The 22,335-nt window shown below is 58.2% G+C and overlaps 1 protein-coding gene across 1 annotated transcript; it reads right to left on the reverse strand.

The window, feature by feature from the left end:
* Nucleotides 1–277: 277 nt before the first annotated feature.
* Nucleotides 278–21,329, reverse strand: LOC144678228 (low-density lipoprotein receptor-related protein 1-like; the record flags this gene model as incomplete). The annotated part of the gene is made up of 10 exons (XM_078538090.1): nt 278–358; nt 1,777–1,893; nt 2,922–3,047; nt 5,169–5,309; nt 6,527–6,649; nt 10,640–10,829; nt 12,612–12,834; nt 14,919–15,099; nt 16,574–16,810; nt 21,186–21,329. Coding segments are annotated over 10 exons (1,563 nt in total), but the record flags the coding sequence as incomplete, so codon positions are not given.
* Nucleotides 21,330–22,335: the final 1,006 nt, after the last annotated feature.

Here is a 22,335-nt window from a genome sequence, read left to right on the forward strand (position 1 = left end):
CTCTCTAACCCCCTTCTCTCTCTCTCTAACCCCCTTCTCTCTCTCTCTAACCCCCTTCTCTCTCTCTCTAACCCCCTTCTCTCTCTCTCTAACCCCCTTCTCTCTCTCTCTAACCCCCTTCTCTCTCACTCTAACCCCCTTCTCTCTCTCTCTCTCTGCAACCCCAACCCCAACCACCGCCTCTTGGAGCAACTCCCTGCTGCCGCTACCGGCCCCGACAGCAGTGAACAGGACAGACGGACAGACAGACGGAGGGAGAGAGCGTCGACACACTCACCAGCATCACAGCGCCAGTTGATGTTGATGCAGCGGCCGTTGTTGCAGGTGAACTGGGTCAGAGGGAAGCAGGTCGGGTAAGCTGCGGAGACAGAAGGAGACCCAGGTCACACTCTCCCCGCCACCCACACACAGCCTCGCACGCGTCACCGTCAGCAGCTCGGCTGCACACCCCCACCCCCCCCAACACCGCGCCCCGAGGAGTTCAACAGATTTAACAAGCCTGTCGGGCACTCACTGAGTGGCCTCCTCCTGTTCCTGTGTAACAGGCTCGAGGAGAGGGGCTGAATGGCCTCCTCCTGTTCCTGTGTAACAGGCTCGAGGAGAGGGGCTGAATGGCCTCCTCCTGTTCCTGTGTAACAGGCTGGAGGAGAGGGGCTGAATGGCCTCCTCCTGTTCCTGTGTAACAGGCTCGAGGAGGGAGGAGGGGCTGAATGGCCTCCTCCTGTTCCTGTGTAACAGGCTCGAGGAGAGGGGCTGAATGGCCTCCTCCTGTTCCTGTGTAACAGGCTCGAGGAGAGGGGCTGAATGGCCTCCTCCTGTTCCTGTGTAACAGGCTCGAGGAGGGAGGAGGGGCTGAATGGCCTCCTCCTGTTCCTGTGTAACAGGCTCGAGGAGAGGGGCTGAATGGCCTCCTCCTGTTCCTGTGTAACAGGCTCGAGGAGAGGGGCTGAATGGCCTCCTCCTGTTCCTGTGTAACAGGCTCGAGGAGAGGGGCTGAATGGCCTCCTCCTGTTCCTGTGTAACAGGCTCGAGGAGGGAGGAGGGGCTGAATGGCCTCCTCCTGTTCCTGTGTAACAGGCTCGAGGAGAGGGGCTGAATGGCCTCCTCCTGTTCCTGTGTAACAGGCTCGAGGAGAGGGGCTGAATGGCCTCCTCCTGTTCCTGTGTAACAGGCTCGAGGAGGGAGGAGGGGCTGAATGGCCTCCTCCTGTTCCTGTGTAACAGGCTCGAGGAGAGGGGCTGAATGGCCTCCTCCTGTTCCTGTGTAACAGGCTCGAGGAGAGGGGCTGAATGGCCTCCTCCTGTTCCTGTGTAACAGGCTTGAGGAGGGGGAGAGGGGCTGAATGGCCTCCTCCTGTTCCTGTGTAACAGGCTCGAGGAGAGGGGCTGAATGGCCTCCTCCTGTTCCTGTGTAACAGGCTCGAGGAGAGGGGCTGAATGGCCTCCTCCTGTTCCTGTGTAACAGGCTCGAGGAGAGGGGCTGAATGGCCTCCTCCTGTTCCTGTGTAACAGGCTTGAGGAGAGGGGCTGAATGGCCTCCTCCTGTTCCTGTGTAACAGGCTCGAGGAGGGGGAGAGGGGCTGAATGGCCTCCTCCTGTTCCTAAAAAGCAGGAAGCCGCACAGGAAGATTCCCACCACCTTCCGCGCTCTCTGACCAAGGATTCGCCCTCGCGCGAGCATGGACCACCCCCACCACCGCCGCCGATGAAGCGATTCTCCCCTGGGTCGCTCGGGGGGAGCGGGGGGGGGGTGTGGCGCAGTTTACTGTCTACACACCGCAGGAGGCGGGTTCATCCGATCGATCGCCACAGTCGTCATCCAGGTCGCACGTCCAGGAGTTCGGGATACACCGGCCGTTGGTGCAGGAGAACTGGTTGGGCGGACACGTCCGTGCTAGAGTGGGTGGGGAGGAGGGAGAGAAAGAAAGAAAGTGAGGCTGAGAGAAATCCTGCATCAGTCCCAGATGCCACACATACGAGGGATGTGTTTCTCCCCCCGATTGGACAGCACTTAGCCGGGGAACAAATCCAGAGTGCGCCAGCAGCGGCGCTAACCAACCGCGGCCTCCGACGCTCAAAGTCTCGCTCGCCAACCCATCTTTTCACATGCGGTATGAATCATTGTCGCCTTTGAGGTTTGGTGCCACTTGCCCCTGTCCTGATGAGTGCAAGGCAAAAAGCTTCCACAATGTCGCGCCTTTTCCCCCCCCCCAATGACCCCGAGATCCTGGGAAACCCACGGTTCCTCCCTCTGCCTTCTCCGTGGCAACCTCTCAGCCAATCGGAGTGGAACTCGCTCGACGACCAACGCCATTCCGCCCCCGAGGTGTAAATCGTTGCAATCGTCCGAAATTTGGCGTTCCTGCGTTTGTCCCGCAAGGGCGCGAGGGCAGAAGGGGCCGGCAACACGTCGCCTCTCTTCCGGAATGTTCAGTGGAGTTCCGCTGGGCGTCGGGAGCTATTGCGCGGTGAAATAGCAGGACAGGGTCGAGGGGCTGAGTGGCCTCGTCCTCTTCCTGCAGCAGCAGGCTCGAGAAACACTCGACCTCTGCCACCTAGAAGGACGAGGGCAGCAGACACACGGGGAACACCCACCACCTGCAAGTTCCCCCTCCCGAGCCACTCACCATCCCGACTTGGGAATATATCGGCCGTTCCTTCACTGTCGCCGGGTCACAATCCTGGAACTCCCTCCCTAACAGCGCCGTGGGTGTACCTACACCACACGGACAAAATCCTGGAACTCCCTCCCTAACAGCGCTGTGGGTGTACCTACACCACACGGACAAAATCCTGGAACTCCCTCCCTAACAGCGCCGTGGGTGTACCTACACCACACGGACAAAATCCTGGAACTCCCTCCCTAACAGCGCCGAGGGTCCAAGGGAGCAACAAGCGAGCTGCCCGAGGACCTAGCCTTACCTGAGCAGGTGGCGTTGGACTCGTCCTCGCTATTCCCACAGTCGTTGTCTCCATCGCACAACCACCGGATGGGGATGCAGCGATTGTTCTGGCATTTGAAGCGGTCAGCGGGACACGTGTGCTGGTCTGGAGGAGAAGCCAGAGCATTCAGCCATCAGAACACAAAAACAAGACAGGCAAAGGGGAGAGGAGCAGGCCCTGAGGGAGTGCCGCACTGTCGGAGGGTCAGCGCTGAGGGAGCGCCGCACTGTCGGAGGGTCGGTGCTGAGGGAGCGCCGCACTGTCGGAGGGTCAGCGCTGAGGGAGCGCCGCACTGTCGGAGGGTCAGTGCTGAGGGAGCGCCGCACTGTCGGAGGGTCAGCGCTGAGGGAGCGCCGTGCTGTCGGAGGGTCAGCGCCGAGGGAGAGCCACACTGTCGGAGGGTCAGTGCTGAGGGAGAGCCGCACTGTCGGAGGGTCAGTGCTGAGGGAGAGCCGCACTGTCGGAGGGTCAGCGCTGAGGGAGAGCCGCACTGTCGGAGGGTCAGCGCTGAGGGAGAGCCGCACTGTCGGAGGGTCAGCGCTGAGGGAGCGACGCACTGTCGGAGGGTCAGCGCTGAGGGAGCGCCGCACTGTCGGAGGGTCAGTGCTGAGGGAGAGCCGCACTGTCGGAGGGTCAGTGCTGAGGGAGAGCCGCACTGTCGGAGGGTCAGCGCTGAGGGAGAGCCGCACTGTCGGAGGGTCAGCGCTGAGGGAGCGACGCACTGTCGGAGGGTCAGCGCTGAGGGAGCGCCGCACTGTCGGTGGGTCAGCGCTGAGGGAGCGCCGCACTGTCGGAGGGTCAGCGCTGAGGGAGCGCCGCGCTGTTGGAGGGTCAGTGCTGAGGGAGAGCCGCACTGTCGGAGGGTCAGCGCTGAGGGAGCGCCGCACTGTCGGAAGGTCAGCGCTGAGGGAGCGCCGCGCTGTCGGAGGGTCTGTGCTGAGGGAGCGCCGCGCTGTCGGAGGGTCAGCGCTGAGGGAGCGCCGCGCTGTCGGAGACATTAAACACAGCCTCCGTCCGCCCCCTCAGGTATGACTCAACACAGGAAAATTCTCAGTGCCCTTCGGTGGGGTGGGGGCGGGTGGTGGGGGGTTGAAAAAGGCAGATCCCATGGCAACTCTTTGGGAGAAGAGCCAGGGCGGGGTAAAGGTTCCCCACCTGCCCCCATCTCCCCAAAACCCACGGTGTCCAGGGGCCAATATTTACCCCTTCTCCAACATCATGACCGAGTAGCTGATCTGAGACATGGGGAGGTCACAGACCCAGACGGGTCAAGCGATGGAGCAACAAGATGGTGGATGGATTACAACGTGGGGAAGAGCAAAGGTTGTAAGATTGGAAAAGCAGGGGTCACTTATTTTTAAAAAGGTGAGAAAGGTATAATTGTTGACGTTGAGAGGGTCCTGGGGGTACTCCTACGAGGAACGCAGAACGTTAGCACGAGGTGCAGAGAGCGATTAGGAAGGGGAATGGTGGGTTGGTCTTCATTATCAGGGGATTGGAGAGCAGGAGTAAAGGAGTCTGGCTCCAGTTGTACAGGGTGTTGGTGAGACCACATCTGGAGCAGTGTGAACAGTTTTGGTCTCCGCACTTAAGGAAGGACAGACTCGCGTTGGAGACGGTGCAGTGAAGGGTCACTAGATTGGTCCCTTGGGGATGAGGCGGGTTGGGGTTGGGGTGTCCGGTGATGAGGGGGCTGAGTCAACTGGTCCGATATTCCCCGGAGTTTGGAAGAACGAGCGGCGACCCCATCGAAACCTACAAGATCCTGAAGGGGGTTTGACCGGGGTGGACGCTGAGAGATCGTTCCCGCTGGTCGGGGGAATCTAAAACACGGAGAGAGGGGTGGGGTGGGGCGAGAGAGAGAGAGGGGGGCACAGTCTCAGGATAAGGGGCCGGTCGTTTAGGACTGAGATGAGGAGAAAGGTCTTCGCTCCAAGGGTTGTGAATCTGTGGAATTCCCCACCCCAGAGGGTTGTGGATGACCCATCGGTGAAGACATTTAAGGCTGGGGTAGATGGATATTTGTACTCCCGGGGAGAGAGAGGGGGAGCGGGCAGGGTGGGCGGGGGGGGAAGTGGAGCCAAGGGTCAGCCACGATCGTACTGAATGGTGGAGCAGGCTCGATGGGCCGAATTGTCCACTCCTGCTCCTGTTTCTCCTGCGTTCTGGGGTTTAACAACGCCTCCCTGCTCTTGTACTCTAGGCCCCGGCTGATAAAACACCTACGACAGATCTCTGGTACTTCATCGCTGTTGTCCAGACAGTCATTGTCCCCGTCGCACTTCCATCGCTCTTGGATGCAGCGCCGATTCTTGCAGGCGAATTCTCCCGGCTGGCACAGGGGCGGAGGAATGTAGGCAGGATTGGCTACAATGGGAGGGGGCAAAAACGCACAGATCAATACAGGAAACGGCCTTCACTGAACACGTACCAAACCGCGGTTAGACCACACACACACGGAGCACTGTGCACAGTTCCGGTCTCCATATCCCTGGGTTAGACCACACTCGGAGCACTGTGCACAGTTCCGGTCTCCGTAACCCTGGGTTAGACCACACTCGGAGCACTGTGCACAGTTCCGGTCTCCGTATCCCTGGGTTAGACCACACTCGGAGCACTGTGCACAGTTCCGGTCTCCATATCCCTGGGTTAGACCACACTCGGAGCACTGTGCACAGTTCCGGTCTCCGTATCCCTGGGTTAGACCACACTCGGAGCACTGTGCACAGTTCCGGTCTCCATATCCCTGGGTTAGACCACACTCGGAGCACTGTGCACAGTTCCGGTCTCCGTATCCCTGGGTTAGACCACACTCGGAGCACTGTGCACAGTTCCGGTCTCCATATCCCTCGGTTAGACCACACTCGGAGCACTGTGCACAGTTCCGGTCTCCGTAACCCTGGGTTAGACCACACTCGGAGCACTGTGCACAGTTCCGGTCTCCGTATCCCTGGGTTAGACCACACTCGGAGCACTGTGCACAGTTCCAGTCTCTATATTCCTCAGTTAGACCACACTTGGAGCACTGTGCACAGTTCCTGTCTCTATATCCCTGGGTTAGACCACACTGGCAGCACTGTGCACAGTTCTGGTCTCCGTATCCCTGGGTTAGACCACACTTGGAGCACTGTGCGCAGTTCCAGTCCCTGTATCCCTGGGTTAGACCACACTCGGAGCACTGTGCACAGTTCCGGTCTCTGTATCCCTGGGTTAGACCACACTGGGAGCACTGTGCACAGTTCCGGTATCTGTATCCCTGGGTTAGATCACACTGGGAGCACTGTGCACAGTTCCGGTCTCTGTATCCCTGGGTTAGACCACACTCGGAGCACTGTGCACAGTTCCGGTCTCCGTATCCCTGGGTTAGACCACACGTGGAGCACTGTGCACAGTTCCGGTCTCCGTATCCCAGGGTTAGATCACACTGGGAGCACTGTGCACAGTTCCGGTCTCCGTATCCCTGGGTTAGAACCACACTGGGAGCACTGTGCACAGTTCCGCGTGAGGAGAAACCCTCTCGAACCCCGCACCCACCCCTCCGATCGAACCCCCATCTCCCCTCCCTCACCGCCTCGGTCTCTTACCCTTGCAGGTGACGTTGTCTTCGTCGAGGAGCTGATCTTCAGCACAGGCACACGATCGTCCTCCCGGAGTGGCCAGGCAGAGGCTGCTGCAGCCACCGTTATTCACCCGGCAGGCGTTAGTACCTGCGAGGGGAGTCAGAAGAGACAGGTATACCCCCTGTTACCTCAATAACCCTCACAGCGCTGCTCACGCTACATCATCATCAGCACTGCTCAACATCCCAAAAAACAAAACCACAATGTCTTAACCCGCCGCGACACATCTCGGTCTCCTCGCCTGGATAAGCTCGCCCGAGAGGGGTGGGGAGGCAGTGAAGGTTCACCGGACCGATTCCCGGGATGAGGGGGGATTGTCCTGAGAGATCGAGCGGAACGGGCCAACGTTCTCTGGAGTTAGAAGGACGAGATGCGATCTCTTCGAAACGTCTAAAATGAGGAGCGGGTTTGACAGGGTCGACGCTAGAGAGGCTGTTTGCCCCAGCCCTGCCCCCTGGCTGGGGGGTCGGGAAGTGGGGATTCGGTGGGTGGGGGGGGTGGGGGTGGGATGTGGGGCAGTATCAGGATAAGGGGTCTGAGACGGGGAGAGAATTCCTCAATCGGAGGGTGGGTGGGTGAACCTTTCGAGTCCTCTACCCCGGTGGATGCCCCGTTGACGAGTATATCCGTGACTCAGACAGTGATAGGTTTCTGGGCACTAAGGGGATCGAGGGATCGGGCGGGTAAAAAGTGGGGTCGAGGTAGGAGGTCAGCCATGATCTGATTGTATGGGGCAGCAGGCTCGAGGGGCCGAACACTACGCGGGCTGATTCTGCCTCGACCCACTTTAACCCAAACTGGACATCGCACTTAATAAAACACCGGGTTAGGCCCCAGCTGGAGTACCCCGTGTCCCCAATCCCGGGCCCCGCACTTTAGGAAGGATGTCGAGGATCTCGGAGAGGGTGCGGAGGGAGGGGGTACCAGGGGGGAGGATGAGGGGACTTCAGTTCACGTGGAGGGGACTGGAGAAGCTGGGATTGTTCTCCTTAGAGCAGAGAAGGTTAAGGGGGAAAATTTGCCGGGACATGTAGAGTGGAGGGGTGGGGGGGGAAGAGCAGATGGGAGAGCGGGGACTAATTGGACAGATCGTTCGAAGAGCCGGCACAGTGAGGATGGGCTGAATGGCCTCCTGCACAGCGCAGAAGGGAACGCGAGGCCTGTGCACCAAGGGCAGCGACAGAGGGAAGTAAACCACTGACCATTTCTGAGCCACGTGAGAGGCTGAAAAACCAAAGCCCTAACCACTTCCCAAAGCTGGTTCCTACGCATCGGATACCAGAACTTACCACTTCCATTCTGCCAGTCAGCACTTATCCTCTAACCGTTTCCACTGATGTCAGGGCGATTAACAGAGGTCAAAACAACTTCCTTCATTCATTCACAGGGATGTGGGCGTCGCTGGGCTGGGCCCAGCGTTTATTGCCCATCCCTAATTGCCCCTTGAGAAGGTGGGGGTGGTGAACTGCCTTCTTGAGCCGCTGCAGTCCCCGTGTGTGGTGTAGGTACACCCACGGCGCTGTTAGGGAGGGAGTTCCAGGATTTTGACCCGGTGACAGTGAAGGAACGGCCGATATATTCCCAAGTCGGGATGGTGAGTGGCTCGGGAGGGGGAACTTGCAGGCGGTGGTGTTCCCCATGTGTCCGCTGCCCTCGTCCTTCTAGATGGTAGAGGTCGTGGGTTTGGGCGGCGCTGTCGAAGGAGCCCTTGGCGAGTTGCTGCAGTGCATCTTGTAGATGGTACACACGCTGCTGCCCCTGTGCGTCGGTGGTGGTGGAGGGAGTGAATGTTTGTGGATGGGGTGCCCCATCGAGCGGGGCTGCTTTGTCCTGGACGGTGTCGAGCTTCTCGAGTGTTGTGGGAGCCGCACTCATCCAGGCAAGTGGGGAGTATTCCATCACACTCCTGACTTGTGCCTTATAGATGGTGGACAGGCTTTGGGGGGAGTCAGGAGGTGAGTGACTCTCCACAGGATTCCCAGCCTCTGACCTGCTCTTGTAGCCACAGTATTTATATGGTTGGTCCCAGTTCAGTTTCTGGTCAATGGTAAGCCCCAGGATGTTGATAGTGGGGGATTCAGTGATGGGAGGAACTAAACAGTTACAGCTACGAGGAAACAATGAACAGGCTGGGACTCTTTTCTCTAGAAAAGAGAAGGCTGAGGGGGTGACCTGATCGAGCTCTTTAAAATGACGAAAGAGTCTCGATAGGGTAGATGAAGAGAAGATGTTTCCAGTTGTGGGGATGGGGAGAGAGAGAGAGACCAGAACTCGGGGGCCATCGATATAAGACGATCAGTATTAAACCCAATCGGGGGAATTCAGGAGAAACTTCTTTACCCGGGGAGCGGGGAGAAGGTGGGACTCGCTCCCGCGGGGAGCGGGGAGATTGTGGGACTCGCTCCCACGGGGAGAACGTGGGACTCGCTCCCACGGGGAGTGGGGAGAATGTGGGACTCGCTCCCACAGAGAGCGGGGAGAATGTGGGACTCGCTCCCATGGGGAGAATGCGGGACTCGCTCCCACGGGGAGCGGGGAGAATGTGGGACTCGCTCCCATGGGGAGTGGGGAGAATGTGGGACTCGCTCCCACGGGGAGTGGGGGAGAATGTGGGACTCACTCCCACGGGGAGTGGGGGAGAATGTGGGACTCGCTCCCACGGGGAGCGGGGGAGAATGTGGGACTCGCTCCCGCGGGGAGTGGGGAGAATGCGGGACTCGCTCCCGCGGGGAGTGGGGAGAATGCGGGACTCGCTCCCACGGGGAGTGGGGGAGAAGGTGGGACTCGCTCCCACGGGGAGTGGGGAGAATGTGGGACTCGCTCCCACGGGGAGTGGGGGAGAATGCGGGACTCGCTGCCACGGGGAGTGGTCGAGGTGAATAGCGTCGATGTATTGAAGGAGGGGGGTGAAGCTGGATAAACACACGAGGGGGAAAGGAATAGGAGGATAGGGTGATGGGGGGAGATGAACTGGTGGGGAAGGGAAGCGGGAGGAGACTTGTGTGGAGCAGAAACATCAACACGGGGCAGAGGGGCCGAATGGCCTGTTCCTGTGCTGTTCAGTCACCCTCCGTTTCTGGGGTCAGGGGGTTGAGGCTGGGCTGGGTAGTGAATCCATCAACATTTTGAACTGGACGGCACAGAACCTGCCTGAACGGCCCTGGTCCGAGGTGACAGCCCTCCTGCTACAGAGCAGAGGGATAACATTCAGGTGCGGCGAGTGACTAGGAAGGGGAATAACCTGTTGGTCTTTATTCCCAGGGGACTGGAGAGCAGGAGTAAAGGAGTCTGGCTCCAGTTGTACAGGGTGTCGGTGAGACCACATCTGGAGCAGTGTGAACAGTTTTGGTCTCCGCATTTAAGGAAGGACAGACTCGCGTTGGAGACGGTGCAGTGAAGGGTCACTAGATTGGTCCCTTGGGGACGAGGCGGGTTGGGGGTTGGGGTGTCCGGTGATGAGGGGGCTGAGTCAACTGGGCCGATATTCCCCGGAGTTTGGAAGAACGAGCGGCGACCCCATCGAAACCTACAAGATCCTGAAGGGGGTTTGACCGGGGTGGACGCTGAGAGATCGTTCCCGCTGGTCAGGGGGTGGGGGGGGAATATAAAACACAGAGTATGGGAGGGGCACGAGAGAGAGAGAGAGGGGGGCACAGTCTCGGGATAAGGGGCCGGTCATTTAGGACTGAGATGAGGAGAAATGTCTTCGCTCAAAGGGCTGTGAATCTGTGGAATTCCCCACCCCAGAGGGTTGTGGACGCCCTGTCGGTGAAGACATTTAAGGCTGGGGTGGACGGATATTTGGGGTCTCGGGGAGAGAGAGGGGGAGCAGGCAGGGGAGAAGGGGTCTCGGGGAGAGAGAGGGAGAGAGGGGGAGCGGGGGGGGGGAAAGTGAAGTCTAAGGTCAGCCACGATCGTACTGAATGGTGGAGCAGCCTTGACGGGCCAAATGGCCTCCTCCTGTCCCTGCAGTTAGCGCGATGCAAAGAGTTTGAGAAATAGTAATCTCCAGGTCTTCCCCGTGTACCGAGGGGGGCAGCCAGACAGTCCGACGCTGGCGGGGAGGGGGTGGGTTACCTTGCTGCTGCTGTGCGTCGTACATGCGGATCTCGAAGGTGGGGGGTCTCTCACTCCTCAGCAGGGTCACCACCTTGGAGGCCAGGTCCAGGCGGTAGATGTTGCCGCTCCGGTACTCGGTCCAGAAGAGGAAGTTGCCGTAGTGAGTGAAGCCAAACGGGTGACTGAGCTCGCCCCGCTCATACACTGACTGAGGGAGGAAGAGAGAGGGAATGAGTGAGAGAGACAGGGAGAGAGAGAGAGAGAGAGAAAGGCCAAACAGATGGCTGAGCTCTCCCCGCTCGTACACTGACTGAGGGAGGAAGACCAAGTGAACGAGTGAGAGAGACACACAAACACAGAGGCAGAGAGAGAAAGAAAGAATGACAGAGAGAGAGAGACAGACAGAGAGAGAGAGAGACAGAGAGAGAGAGAGAGACAGACAGACAGAGAGAGAGAGAGAGAGACAGACAGAGAGAGAGAGACAGAGAGAGAAAGAGAGAGAGAGAGAGAGAGAGAGAGAGAGAGAGAGAGAGAGACAGAGAGAGAGACAGAGAGAGAGACAGAGAGAGAGACAGAGAGAGAGAGAGAGAGAGAGACAGACAGGGAGGCAGAGACAGCGAGGCAGAGACAGCGAGGCAGAGACAGCGAGGCAGAGACAGCGAGGCAGAGACAGCGAGGCAGAGACAGCGAGGCAGAGACAGCGAGGCAGAGACAGCGAGGCAGAGACAGCGAGGCAGAGACAGCGAGGCAGAGACAGCGAGGCAGAGACAGCGAGGCAGAGACAGCGAGGCAGAGACAGCGAGGCAGAGACAGGGAGGCAGAGACAGGGAGGCAGAGACAGGGAGGCAGAGACAGGGAGGCAGAGACAGGGAGGCAGAGACAGGGAGGCAGAGACAGGGAGGCAGAGACAGGGAGGCAGAGACAGGGAGGCAGAGACTGGGAGGCAGAGACAGGGAGGCAGAGACAGGGAGGCAGAGACAGGGAGGCAGAGACAGGGAGGCAGAGACAGGGAGGCAGAGACAGGGAGGCAGAGACAGGGAGGCAGAGACAGGGAGGCAGAGACAGGGAGGCAGAGAGAGAGAGAGGCAGAGAGAGAGAGGCAGACAGAGAGAGAGGCAGACAGAGAGAGAGGCAGACAGAGAGAGAGGCAGACAGAGAGAGAGACAGAGAGAGAGAGAGAGAGGCAGAGAGAGAGAGAGGCAGAGAGAGAGAGAGGCAGAGAGAGAGAGAGGCAGAGAGAGAGAGAGGCAGAGAGAGAGAGAGGCAGAGAGAGAGAGAGGCAGAGAGAAAGAGAGGCAGAGAGAAAGAGAGGCAGAGAGAAAGAGAGGCAGAGAGAGAGAGAGAGGCAGAGAGAGAGAGAGAGGCAGAGAGAGAGAGAGAGAGGGAGGCAGACAGAGAGAGGGAGGCAGAGAGAGAGAGGGACAGAGAGAGACAGAGAGAGAGAGAGAGGCAGAGAGAGAGAGAGAGAGAGAGAGAGAGAGAGAGAGGGACAGAGAGGGGGGTTCAGGCAGCTTAAGGCACGGCCGCCAAGGGTTGTAGGGGCCGGAGGACGTGACAGAGATAGGGAGGGTTGTAGGGGCTGGAGGAGGTTACAGAGATAGGGAGGGTTGTAGGGGCCGGAGGAGGTGACAGAGATAGGGAGGGTTGTAGGGGCTGGAGGAGGTTACAGAGATGGGGAGGGTTGTAGGGGCTGGAGGAGGTTACAGAGATAGGGAAGGTTGTAGAATGTGGAGGAGGCTCTGACAGTGCGGCGCTCCCTCAGCGCTGACCCTCCCACAGTGCGGCGCTCCCTCAGCGCTGACCCTCCCACAGTGCGGCGCTCCCTCAGCGCTGACCCTCCCACAGTGCGGCGCTCCCTCAGCGCTGACCCTCCCACAGTGCGGCGCTCCCTCAGCGCTGACCCTCCGACAGCGCGGCACTCCCTCAGCGCTCCGGACTATGCGCAAAGCTCCAGCGACACATGCGCCACGCGGCCGGTCACCCTCCTCACCCGGCGGTCAGTGCCGTTCAGGAAGATCCTCTCGATGCGGTCGTAGTAGGCCTCGCACCAGTACAGGATGCCCTTCTGGCTGTCCAGGCTCAAGCCGTTCGGCCAGAGAATGGTCTTGGAGGTCACAAAGACATTCCGGTTGGTTCCGTCCATCCAAGCCCGTTCGATCTTGCCTCTCCTGGTGTCCTTCGGGTCCTCCTCCCAGTCTGTCCAGTACAGCCAGCTTCCCAACACACAGAGACAGAGAGAGCCAAGGTCAGTACAGTCCCCACCCTAAGACTACATAGCGCCTGTTGTTAAAAGTACAGGCACCCCCCAACCCCTCTCTCATCGCTGGACACGCAACCTGCCTTAGGGGCAGCCACAGAATATTTTACTTTTACACGAGGTCCGGACATCACTGGCCAGGCCAACATTCATTGCCCATCCTTATTTGCCCCTTGAGAAGGTGGGGGGTGAGCCGCTCTCTTGAACCGCTGCAGTCCCCATGTGGTGTAGGGACACCCACGGCGCTGTTAGAGAGGGAGTTCCAGGATTTTGACCCGGCGACAGTGAAGAAACGGCCGATTATATTCCCAAGTCGGGATGGTGAGTGGCTCGGGAGGGGAACTTGCAGGTGGTGGTGTTCCCCATGTGTCTGCTGCCCTCGTCCTTCTAGACGGTAGAGGTCGTGGGTTTGGGCGGCGCTGTCGAAAGGGCCCTTGGCGAGTTGCTGCAGTGCATCTTGTAGATGGTACACACACTGCTGCCCCTGTGCGTCGGTGGTGGAGGGAATGAATGTTTGTGGTTAGGGTGCCCATCGAGCGGGACTGCTTTGTCCTGGACGGTGTCGAGCTTCTCGAGTGTTGTGGGAGCTGCACTCATCCAGGCAAGTGGGGAGTACTCCATCACACTCCTGACTTGTGCCTTGTCGATGGTGGACAGGCTTTGGGGGGAGTCAGGAGGTGAGTGACTCTCTGCAGGATTCCCAGCCTCTGACCTGCTCTTATAAGACCATAAGACCTAGGAGCAGAAATTAGGCCATTCGGCCCACTGAGTCTGCTCTGCCATTCAATCATGGCTGATAAGTTTCTCAACCCCACCTTCTCCCCGTAACCTTTGATCCCCTTACCAGTCAAGAACCTATCTATCTCGGTCTTAAATACACTCAATGACCTGGCCTCCCACAGCCTTCTGTGGCAATGAATTCCATAGATTCACCACTCTCTGGCTAAAGAAGTTTCTCCTCATCTCTGATCTAAAAGGTCTTCCCTTTACTCTGAGGCTGTGCCCTCGGGTCCTAGTCTCTCCTACTAATGGAAACATCTTCCCCACGTCCACTCTATCCAGGCCTTTCAGTATTCTGTAAGTTTCAATCAGATCCCCCCTCATCCTTCTAAACTCCATTGAGTATAGACCCAGAGTCCTCAAACGTTCCTCGTATGTTAAGCCTTTCATTCTTGGGATCGTTCTTGTGAACCTCCTCTGGACCCTCTCCAGGGCCAGCACATCCTTCCTGAGATACGGGGCCCAAAATTGCTCACAATATTCTACATGTGGTCTGACCAGAGCCTTATAAAGCCTCAGCAGCACATCCCTGCTTTTATATTCTAGTCCTCTCGAAATAAATGCCAACATTGCATTTGCCTTCCTAACTACCGACTCAACCTGCAAGTTAACCTTAAGAGAATCCTGGACTAGGACTCCCAAGTCCCTTTGCACTCCAGATTTCTGAATTCTCTCCCCATTTAGAAAATAGTCTATGCCTCTATTCTTCCTACCAAAGTGCATGACCTCACACTTCCCCACGTTGTATTCCATCTGCCACTTCTTTGCCCATTCTCCTAACCCGTCCAAATCCTTCTGCAGCCTCCCCGCCTCCTCAATACTACCTGTCCCTCCACCTATCTTTGTATCATCTGCAAACTTAGCCAGGATGCCCTCAGTTCCTTCATCTAGATCATTAATGTATAAAGTGAAAAGTTGTGGTCCCACAACTGACCCCTGCGGAACTCCACTAGTCACCGGCTGCCATCCTGAGAAGGACCCCCTTATCCCCACTCTCTGCCTCCTGCCAGACAGCCAATCTTCTATCCATGCTAGTACCTTGCCTCTAACACCATGGGCTCTTATCTTACTGAGCAGCCTCCTGGGCGGCACCTTCTCAAAGGCCTTCTGGAAGTCCAAGTAGATAACATTCATTGGCTCTCCTTTGCCTGAGCTAACTACCGACTCCTGTAGCCACAATATTGATGTGGCTGGCCCGGCTCAGTTTCCGGTCAATGGTAACCCCCCAGGATTATTGCGGCTTGGCACGTTGACACTTACCCGTGTAACGGGTCGACCACGATGGCCCGTGGGTGGGTCATCTTCCCCTGGATGAGGGTCTTTCTGGTTTGCGAGGCCTTCTCCAGCCTCGCCACGCTGATGGTCTTCTTCGGGCCGTCGTCTGTCCAGTAAAGGTTGTTGGCCATCCAGTCCACAGCCACGCCCTCCACGTTGTTCAGTCCTTCGGCCGCAGACAGCAGACGGAGACGGAGACGGGGGGGGGGGTGGTGGTTGGGGGGGGACGACATGAAACTCAGAAATAAGAACAGTCTGCACCAACTCTTCAAGATCAATGCAATTCGTCCCCACTCTCCCCACCCCTCCCAGCTCTTCCCCACCCCACCCCCCCACCCACATCCCGGTAAATTCTTCCCCTTCCAGTATTTATCCGACTCCCCTCCTCCTATTGAATCTGCTTCCACCGCCCTTTCAGGCAGCGCCTTCCAGATCACAACAACTCGCTGTGTTTATAAAAAATAATTCTCCTCATCTCCCTCCCCAACCCAACCCCCACCCTCTGGTTCTGTTCCCGATTCTCTTCAATCTGTGTCCCCTCTGGTTACCGACCCTCCCGCCCACTGAAAACAGTCTCTCCCTCTCCTACTCTACCCCAAACCACCCCCCTTCGTGATTTTGAACCCCTCGATTCAATCTCCCCCCCTCCCATCTCCTTTAACCTTCTCTGCTCTAAGGAGAACAATCCCAGCTTCTCCAGTCCCTCCACGTGAACTGAAGTCCCCTCCTCCTCCCCCCCGCAGGGCTCCCGTTCTGGTCAATCTCCCTCCGCACCCTCTCCGAGACCCTCGACATCCTTCCTATGGGGATAAAGCAGCGATTTTACTTTTTCATGGGATGTGGGCGAGCATTGGTTGCCCATCCCTAATTGCCCCCTTGAACTGAGTGTCTCGCTCTACCATTTCAGAGGGGACAGTTCAGAGTCAACCACATCGCTGTGTGTGCGCGCGCGTGGGTCTGGAGTCACGTGTAGGGCCAGACCGGGGGATAAGGACGGCAGATTTCCCCTCCCCTAAAGGGGACGTTAGTGAACCAGACGGGTTTTTACTGACAATCGATGATCGTTGTCACGGTCACCGTGACTGAGACTCGCTCTCGATTCCAGGTTTTATTAACTGAACTTAAACTCCACCAGCGGCCGGGGTGGGATTTGAACCCGTGTTCCAGGAGTGTTAGTCTGGTCCTCTGGGTTACTTGTCCAGTGAGGTTACCACTGCGCCACCTCCCCGTAGGCTTTATGAAGCTGCCCTGCCACCTTCAAGGGTTTGCACACGAACACTGCCTCCCACCCCCAAGGTCTCGCTCTTCCTGCGGAACTTTCAATTTCGACCTCGAGGCAAGTGCGGTCTCTCCTAATTGGTCCCACCAAGACACCATCCCCAAGGTCTCACTCTTCCTGCAGACCTTTAAAATTTCGACCTCGAGGCAAGTGCGGTCTCTCCTAATGGGTCCCGCCAAAAAGCCACCTTTCTCCCGTTGAATCTCGTCAGCCACACGCCCGCCCACGTACCCTGTCCCTGAGTCTGTCGCCACCTCCCCTTGCTGAATGCTACGCCGGTGGGCTTCACGCCAATCACGAATGTGGAAAAACAGCACTCCCGCCACCCCCTCCCCCCGCCGGCGGCGGCGCTGCCCCTCACCGGTTTTCAGTATGGTCTCGCGCTCGGTGCCGTCGATCTTCTGGCGGCCGATCAGGTAGCTGGTGGTGTCGGCGAAGTAGATGTAGCCGGTCTCGGCGTGGAAGTCCAGGGCGCGGGGGTTGATGAGGTTCTCGATGGGGATCATGTACTCGTCCGGCACTTTGGCGTTCACGTCCATGCCTCGGATGATGCCGGGCCGGCCCTTCCCGTAGACCAGGAACAGCTCGTGGTCCGGCTCTGCGGGAGGGAAACCGCGGACACGTTAAAAATACAGCAACGGGGGGGGGGGGAAGAGAGGCCATTCGGCCCATCGGGCGTATGCCAGCTCGTTGAAGGATCTATCCAATTAGTCCCCACTCTTCCCCGCCCATCCCTTGCTCTGTCCCCTCCCCCACCAATATCCCTCCAAATTTCCTCCCCTTCCGGTATTTATCCGATTCCCCCCCTCCTATTGAATCTGCTTCCATCGCCCTTTCAGGCAGCGCCTTCCAGATCACAACAACTCGCTGTGTTTATAAAAAATAATTCTCCTCATCTCCCCCTCCCACCCACCCCCACCCTCTGGTTCTGTCCCTGATTCTCTTCAATCTGTGTCCCCTCTGGTTACCGACCCTCCCGCCCACTGGGAAACAGTCTCTCCCTCTCCTACTCTACCCCAAACCGCACCCCCTTCGTGATTTCGAACCCCTCGATTCAATCTCCCCCCCCCTCCCTCCCTCCCTTAACCTTCTCTGCTCTAAGGAGAACAATCCCAGCTTCTCCAGTCCCCTCCACGTGAACTGAAGTCCCCTCATCCTCCCTCCCTTAACCTTCTCTGCTCTAAGGAGAACAATCCCAGCTTCTCCAGTCCCCTCCACGTGAACTGAAGTCCCCTCATCCTCCCTCCCTTAACCTTCTCTGCTCTAAGGAGAACAATCCCAGCTTCTCCAGTCCCCTCCACGTGAACTGAAGTCCCCTCATCCCCCGGTGACACAGGAACAGGAGGAGGCCATTCGGCCCCTTGAACCTGCTCCCCCGATCAATAAGATCAGGGCTGATCTGACTGTGATCTTAACTCCACTTTCCTGCCTGTCCCCCCATAACCCTCGACTCCCTCGTCGATCAGAAACCCGTCTGACTCGGCCTCGAATATATTCACTGACCCGGCCTCCGCTGCTCTCTCTGAGGGGGGAGAGAATTCCACAGACTGACCACCCTCTGAGAGAAGAAATTCCTCCTCGTCTCCGTCTTCAATGGGAGACCCCTTATTCTGAAACTGTGTCCCCCTCCCTCCTCCCTCGTTCTAGATTCCCCCACGAGGGGTTGGGGGGGAGGGAAACATCCTCTCAGCATCCACCCTGTCAAACCCCCCTCCTCCTCCTCTCAGAATCTGATCTGTTTCAATAAGATCACCTCTCGTTCTTCTAAACTCAACGTGGACGGCGATGGGTCAAAGTGTCGCCGAGCTCGGCCGAAACCCGGAGACGTGGTACCCTCACCGGGCTGCGAAAAGGTTACCGGGGTCTCTCCGTCGCGCGCATTCTCCCTCCCTAAAGAGCGATCCGACCGTGAGCCTTTGAAATGCCAGGGGGTTTCTGCGCCTGGGTGAATGCATTTAGGAGGGAGTTCAGAACGTCCGTGAGGGTTAAGGAGGATACGGGGGGAACGCGTGCACAGGGTAATCAACGATCCAAACTGCAGGACGCTGCAGTGCGGAGGGATCTGGGCGTCCTGGTACATGAGTCATTAAACAGTCAGTGTGCAGGTACAGCGAGTGTCAGGAAGGCCAATGGAACGTCAGCCTTTATTACAAGGGGGGTGGATGGAGTATAAAAGTCAGGGGGGAGTCTTGCTCCAGCTGTACGGGGCGTTGGTGAGACCACACCCGGAGCCCTGGGTCCAGTTCCTGGTCTCCTTACTTAAGGGAGGGGGACGTACTGGCATTGGAGGCCGTTGGGAGAAGGTTCACTGGGGCTGATCCCTGGGACGAAGGGGGGGTTTGTCTCACGGGGAAAGGTTGAGCAGGTTGGGGCCCTGTCCCCCCCGTTGGGAGTTTAGAAGAACGAGAGGTGATCTTATTGAAACAGATCAGATTCTGAGAGGAGGAGGAGGGGGTTTGACAGGGTGGATGCTGAGAGGATGTTTCCCCCCTCCCTACCTCGTGGGGGAATCTAGAACCTGGGGGGGGGGAGTGGGGCACAGTTTCTAGAATAAGGGGTCTCCCATTGAAGACGGAGACGAGGAGGAATTTCTTCTCTCAGAGGGTGGTCAGTCTGTGGAATTCTCTTCCCCCCCCCAAGAGAGCAGCGGAGGCCGGGTCAGTGAATATATTCGAGGCCGAGTGAGACGGGTTTGTGATCGACGAGGGGGTCGAGGGTTATGGGGGAGGAGGGTGTAAACAGGCAGGAAAGTGGAGTTAAGGTGGTCAATGGGGGAATCTAGAACGAGGGGGGCACAGTTTCAGAATCAGGGTTCCCAGACGGTGATAAGGAGGGATTTCATCTCTCGGAGGGTGGTCAGTCCGCGGAATTCTCTTCCAAGGGAATCAGAGGGTATGGAGGGAGGGAGGGGGGGGGAAGGTGGGGGCTGAGGTTACAATCAGACCAACCATGCTCCGACTGAATGGCAGAGCAGGCTGGAGGGGCTGAGTGGCCTATTCCTAACTCGTCTGTACGTCCGTCCGCCGATTCTGACAGCATTTCCTCTTGGCACCTCTCACTGTCAGGGGAACGGGTGGTGATCAGCCAGCAGTGAGGGAGAGGGGGTGCGGGGTGAGGAGAGGAACGGGGATTCAGAGGACGGACAAAAATGGGAGAGAGAGAGAAAAATATAGAAAGGACAAAGGGCCAAAACCTAATCTGAAGAGCTCATTGTGCAATCAGGTCCTGACCCTGAATGAACCTTTGTTTGGACCACATCCAGGCCCCATCAGCGATGTAATTCGAGACGCTTATTTGGACAGCGGTTAAGGCTATCCGTCAAAAAAGGCAACACTGACTTTATATCTCCCATTCAACATGTCGTATTCCTAAACAGAAAGGGCCACAACACTGTCGGAGGGACAGCGCTGAGGGAGCGCCGCACTGTCGGAGGGTCAGCGCTGAGGGAGCGCCGCACTGTTGGAGGGTCAGTGCTGAGGGAGCGCCGCACTGTCGGAGGGTCAGTGCTGAGGGAGCGCCGCACTGTCGGAGGGTCAGTGCTGGGGGAGCGCCGCACTGTCGGAGGGTCAGTGCTGAGGGAGAGCCGCACTGTCGGAGGGTCAGCGCTGAGGGAGCGCCGCGCTGTCGGAGGGTCAGCGCTGAGGGAGCGCCGCACTGTCGGAGGGTCAGCGCTGAGGGAGCGCCGCACTGTCAGAGGTTCAGCGCTGAGGGAGCGCCGCACTGTTGGAGGGTCAGGACTGAGGGAGCCCCGCACTGTCGGAGGAACAGCGCTGAGGGCATGTGGGGCAAGCTGTGAATAAGATGCTGATTTTGGAGAGGGCAGGTAAGGCAGGAGATGGGTTGGGGGTGGGGTGAAGCTCTCGCACTAAGGAAATCAGACAGACCGGGGGCCGTGGGTGTACAGGGGAGGGGGCTGGAGAGAGGGGAGAGAGGCAGAGAGAGAGGAGGAGGAGGCAGAGAGAGAGAGAGACAGAGAGAGAGAGGCAGAGAGAGAGACAGAGAGAAAGAGGCAGAGAGAGACAGAGAGAAAGAGGGCAGAGAGAGAGGCAGAGAGAGAGACAGAGAGAGAGAGAGCGAGAGAGAGACAGAGAGAGAGAGAGAGAGAGAGAGAGAGAGAGAGAGAGAGAGAGAGACAGAGAGAGAGAGAGAGAGAGAGAGAGAGAGAGCGAGAGAGGACAGAGAGAGAGAGAGAGAGAGAGAGAGAGAGACAGAGAGAGACAGAGAGAGAGAGAGAGAGAGCGAGAGAGAGACAGAGAGAGAGAGAGAGAGAGAGAGAGAGACAGAGAGAGAGAGAGAGAGAGAGAGAGAGAGAGCGAGCGAGCGAGAACAGAGACACAGAGAGAGAGAGAGAGATAGAGAGAACAGAGACATAGAGAGAGAGACAGGGGGAGAGGGGGGGAGAGAGAGAGAGAGAGAGGGAGAGAGGGAGAGAGGGAGAGAGGGAGGGAGGGAGAGAGGGAGGGAGGGAGGGAGGGAGGGAGGGAGGGAGGGAGGGAGGGAGGGAGGGAGGGAGGGAGGGAGGGAGGGAGAGAGGGAGAGAGGGAGGGAGGGAGGGAGGGAGAGAGGGAGAGAGGGAGGGAGGGAGGGAGGGAGGGGAGGGAGAGAGGGAGAGAGGGAGAGAGGGAGAGAGGGAGAGAGGGAGAGAGGGAGGGAGGGAGGGAGGGAGGGAGAGAGGAGACAGAGACAAATAGGGAGAGAGACAGAGAAGCAGAGGGGTACAGAGAGGGGGACGGACAGAGACAAAGAGGTTCAGGGAGGGAATTCGGGAGCTCGGGGCCCCCCAGGCAGCTGAAGGCACGGCCGCCGATGGTGGAGCGATGGGGAATCGGGGGGGTGTGGGGGGGATGGGAGAGAGGCCGGAATCGGAGAAGCGCGGAGATCTCGGTTGCAGAGAACAAGAGAGGGCGACAGGGGCCGGAGGAATCTCCCCGAGCCGGTAAGCCCGCCGGGGTTGGGGGGCGGGGGACACTTACTCTTACAGGACTTCCCGTCGCTCCCCAGGCTGAATCCAGATCGGCAGCGACAGGTCCGGGACTTGTGACTGTTCCCCAGCAGGCAGATGTCGGAGCAGCCCCCGGGTTTGCTGAACTGGTCTGGTTCACACGCGTGGCTCCGCACTGCAAGAGGGACAAAAACAAACAGACGTCAGTGTTTCTCCTGGGGTAGTGTTCAACGTGACACAGGGAAAGTGGGCACCTGGGCAGGGGGTACACGTGCCTTCAATCATCCAGGATCGGGGTGGACAAGTGGCAAGTAACCATTCGCGCCACACACAAGTGCCAGGCAACAACCATCTTTCCAACAAGAGAGAATCCAACCATCTCCCCCTTGATGTTCAATGGCATCACCATCGCTGAATCCCCCCCACTATCAACATCCTGGGGGTTACCATTGACCAGAAACTGAACTGGGACCAGCCATATAAACACTGCGGCTACAAGAGCAGGTCAGAGGCTGGGAATCCTGCAGAGAGTCACTCACCTCCTGACTCCCCCCCTCCCAAAGCCTGTCCACCATCTACAAGGGCACAAGTCAGGAGTGTGATGGGACACTCCCCACTTGCCTGGATGAGTGCAACACTTGAGAAGCTCGGCACCGTCCAGGTCAAAGCAGCCCCCGCTCGATGGGGCACCCCATCCACCAACGTTCACTCCCTCCACCACCACCACCGTCGCACAGGGGCAGCAGTGCGTGTACCATCTACAAGATGCACTGCAGCAACTCGCCAAGGGCTCCTTCGACAGTACCGCCCAAACCCACGACCCTCTACCGTCTAGAAGGACGAGGGCAGCAGACCCATGGGGAACACCACCACCTGCAAGTTCCCCCTCCGAGCCACTCACCATCCCGACTTGGGAATATATCGGCCGTTCCTTCACTGTCGCCGGGTCTAAAATCCTGGAACTCCCTCCCTAACAGCGCCGTGGGTGTACCTACGCCACACGGGACAAAATCCTGGAACTCCCTCCCTAACAGCGCCGTGAGTGTACCTACACCACACGGACAAAATCCTGGAACTCCCTCCCTAACAGCGCTGTGGGTGTACCTACACCACACGGACAAAATCCTGGAACTCCCTCCCTAACAGCGCTGTGGGTGTACCTACACCACACGGACAAAATC

The sequence above is a fragment of the Cetorhinus maximus genome, unplaced genomic scaffold, assembly GCF_964194155.1.
Source record: "Cetorhinus maximus unplaced genomic scaffold, sCetMax3.hap1.1 HAP1_SCAFFOLD_3834, whole genome shotgun sequence".
In the NCBI taxonomy this organism is placed as follows: Eukaryota; Metazoa; Chordata; class Chondrichthyes; order Lamniformes; family Cetorhinidae; genus Cetorhinus; species Cetorhinus maximus.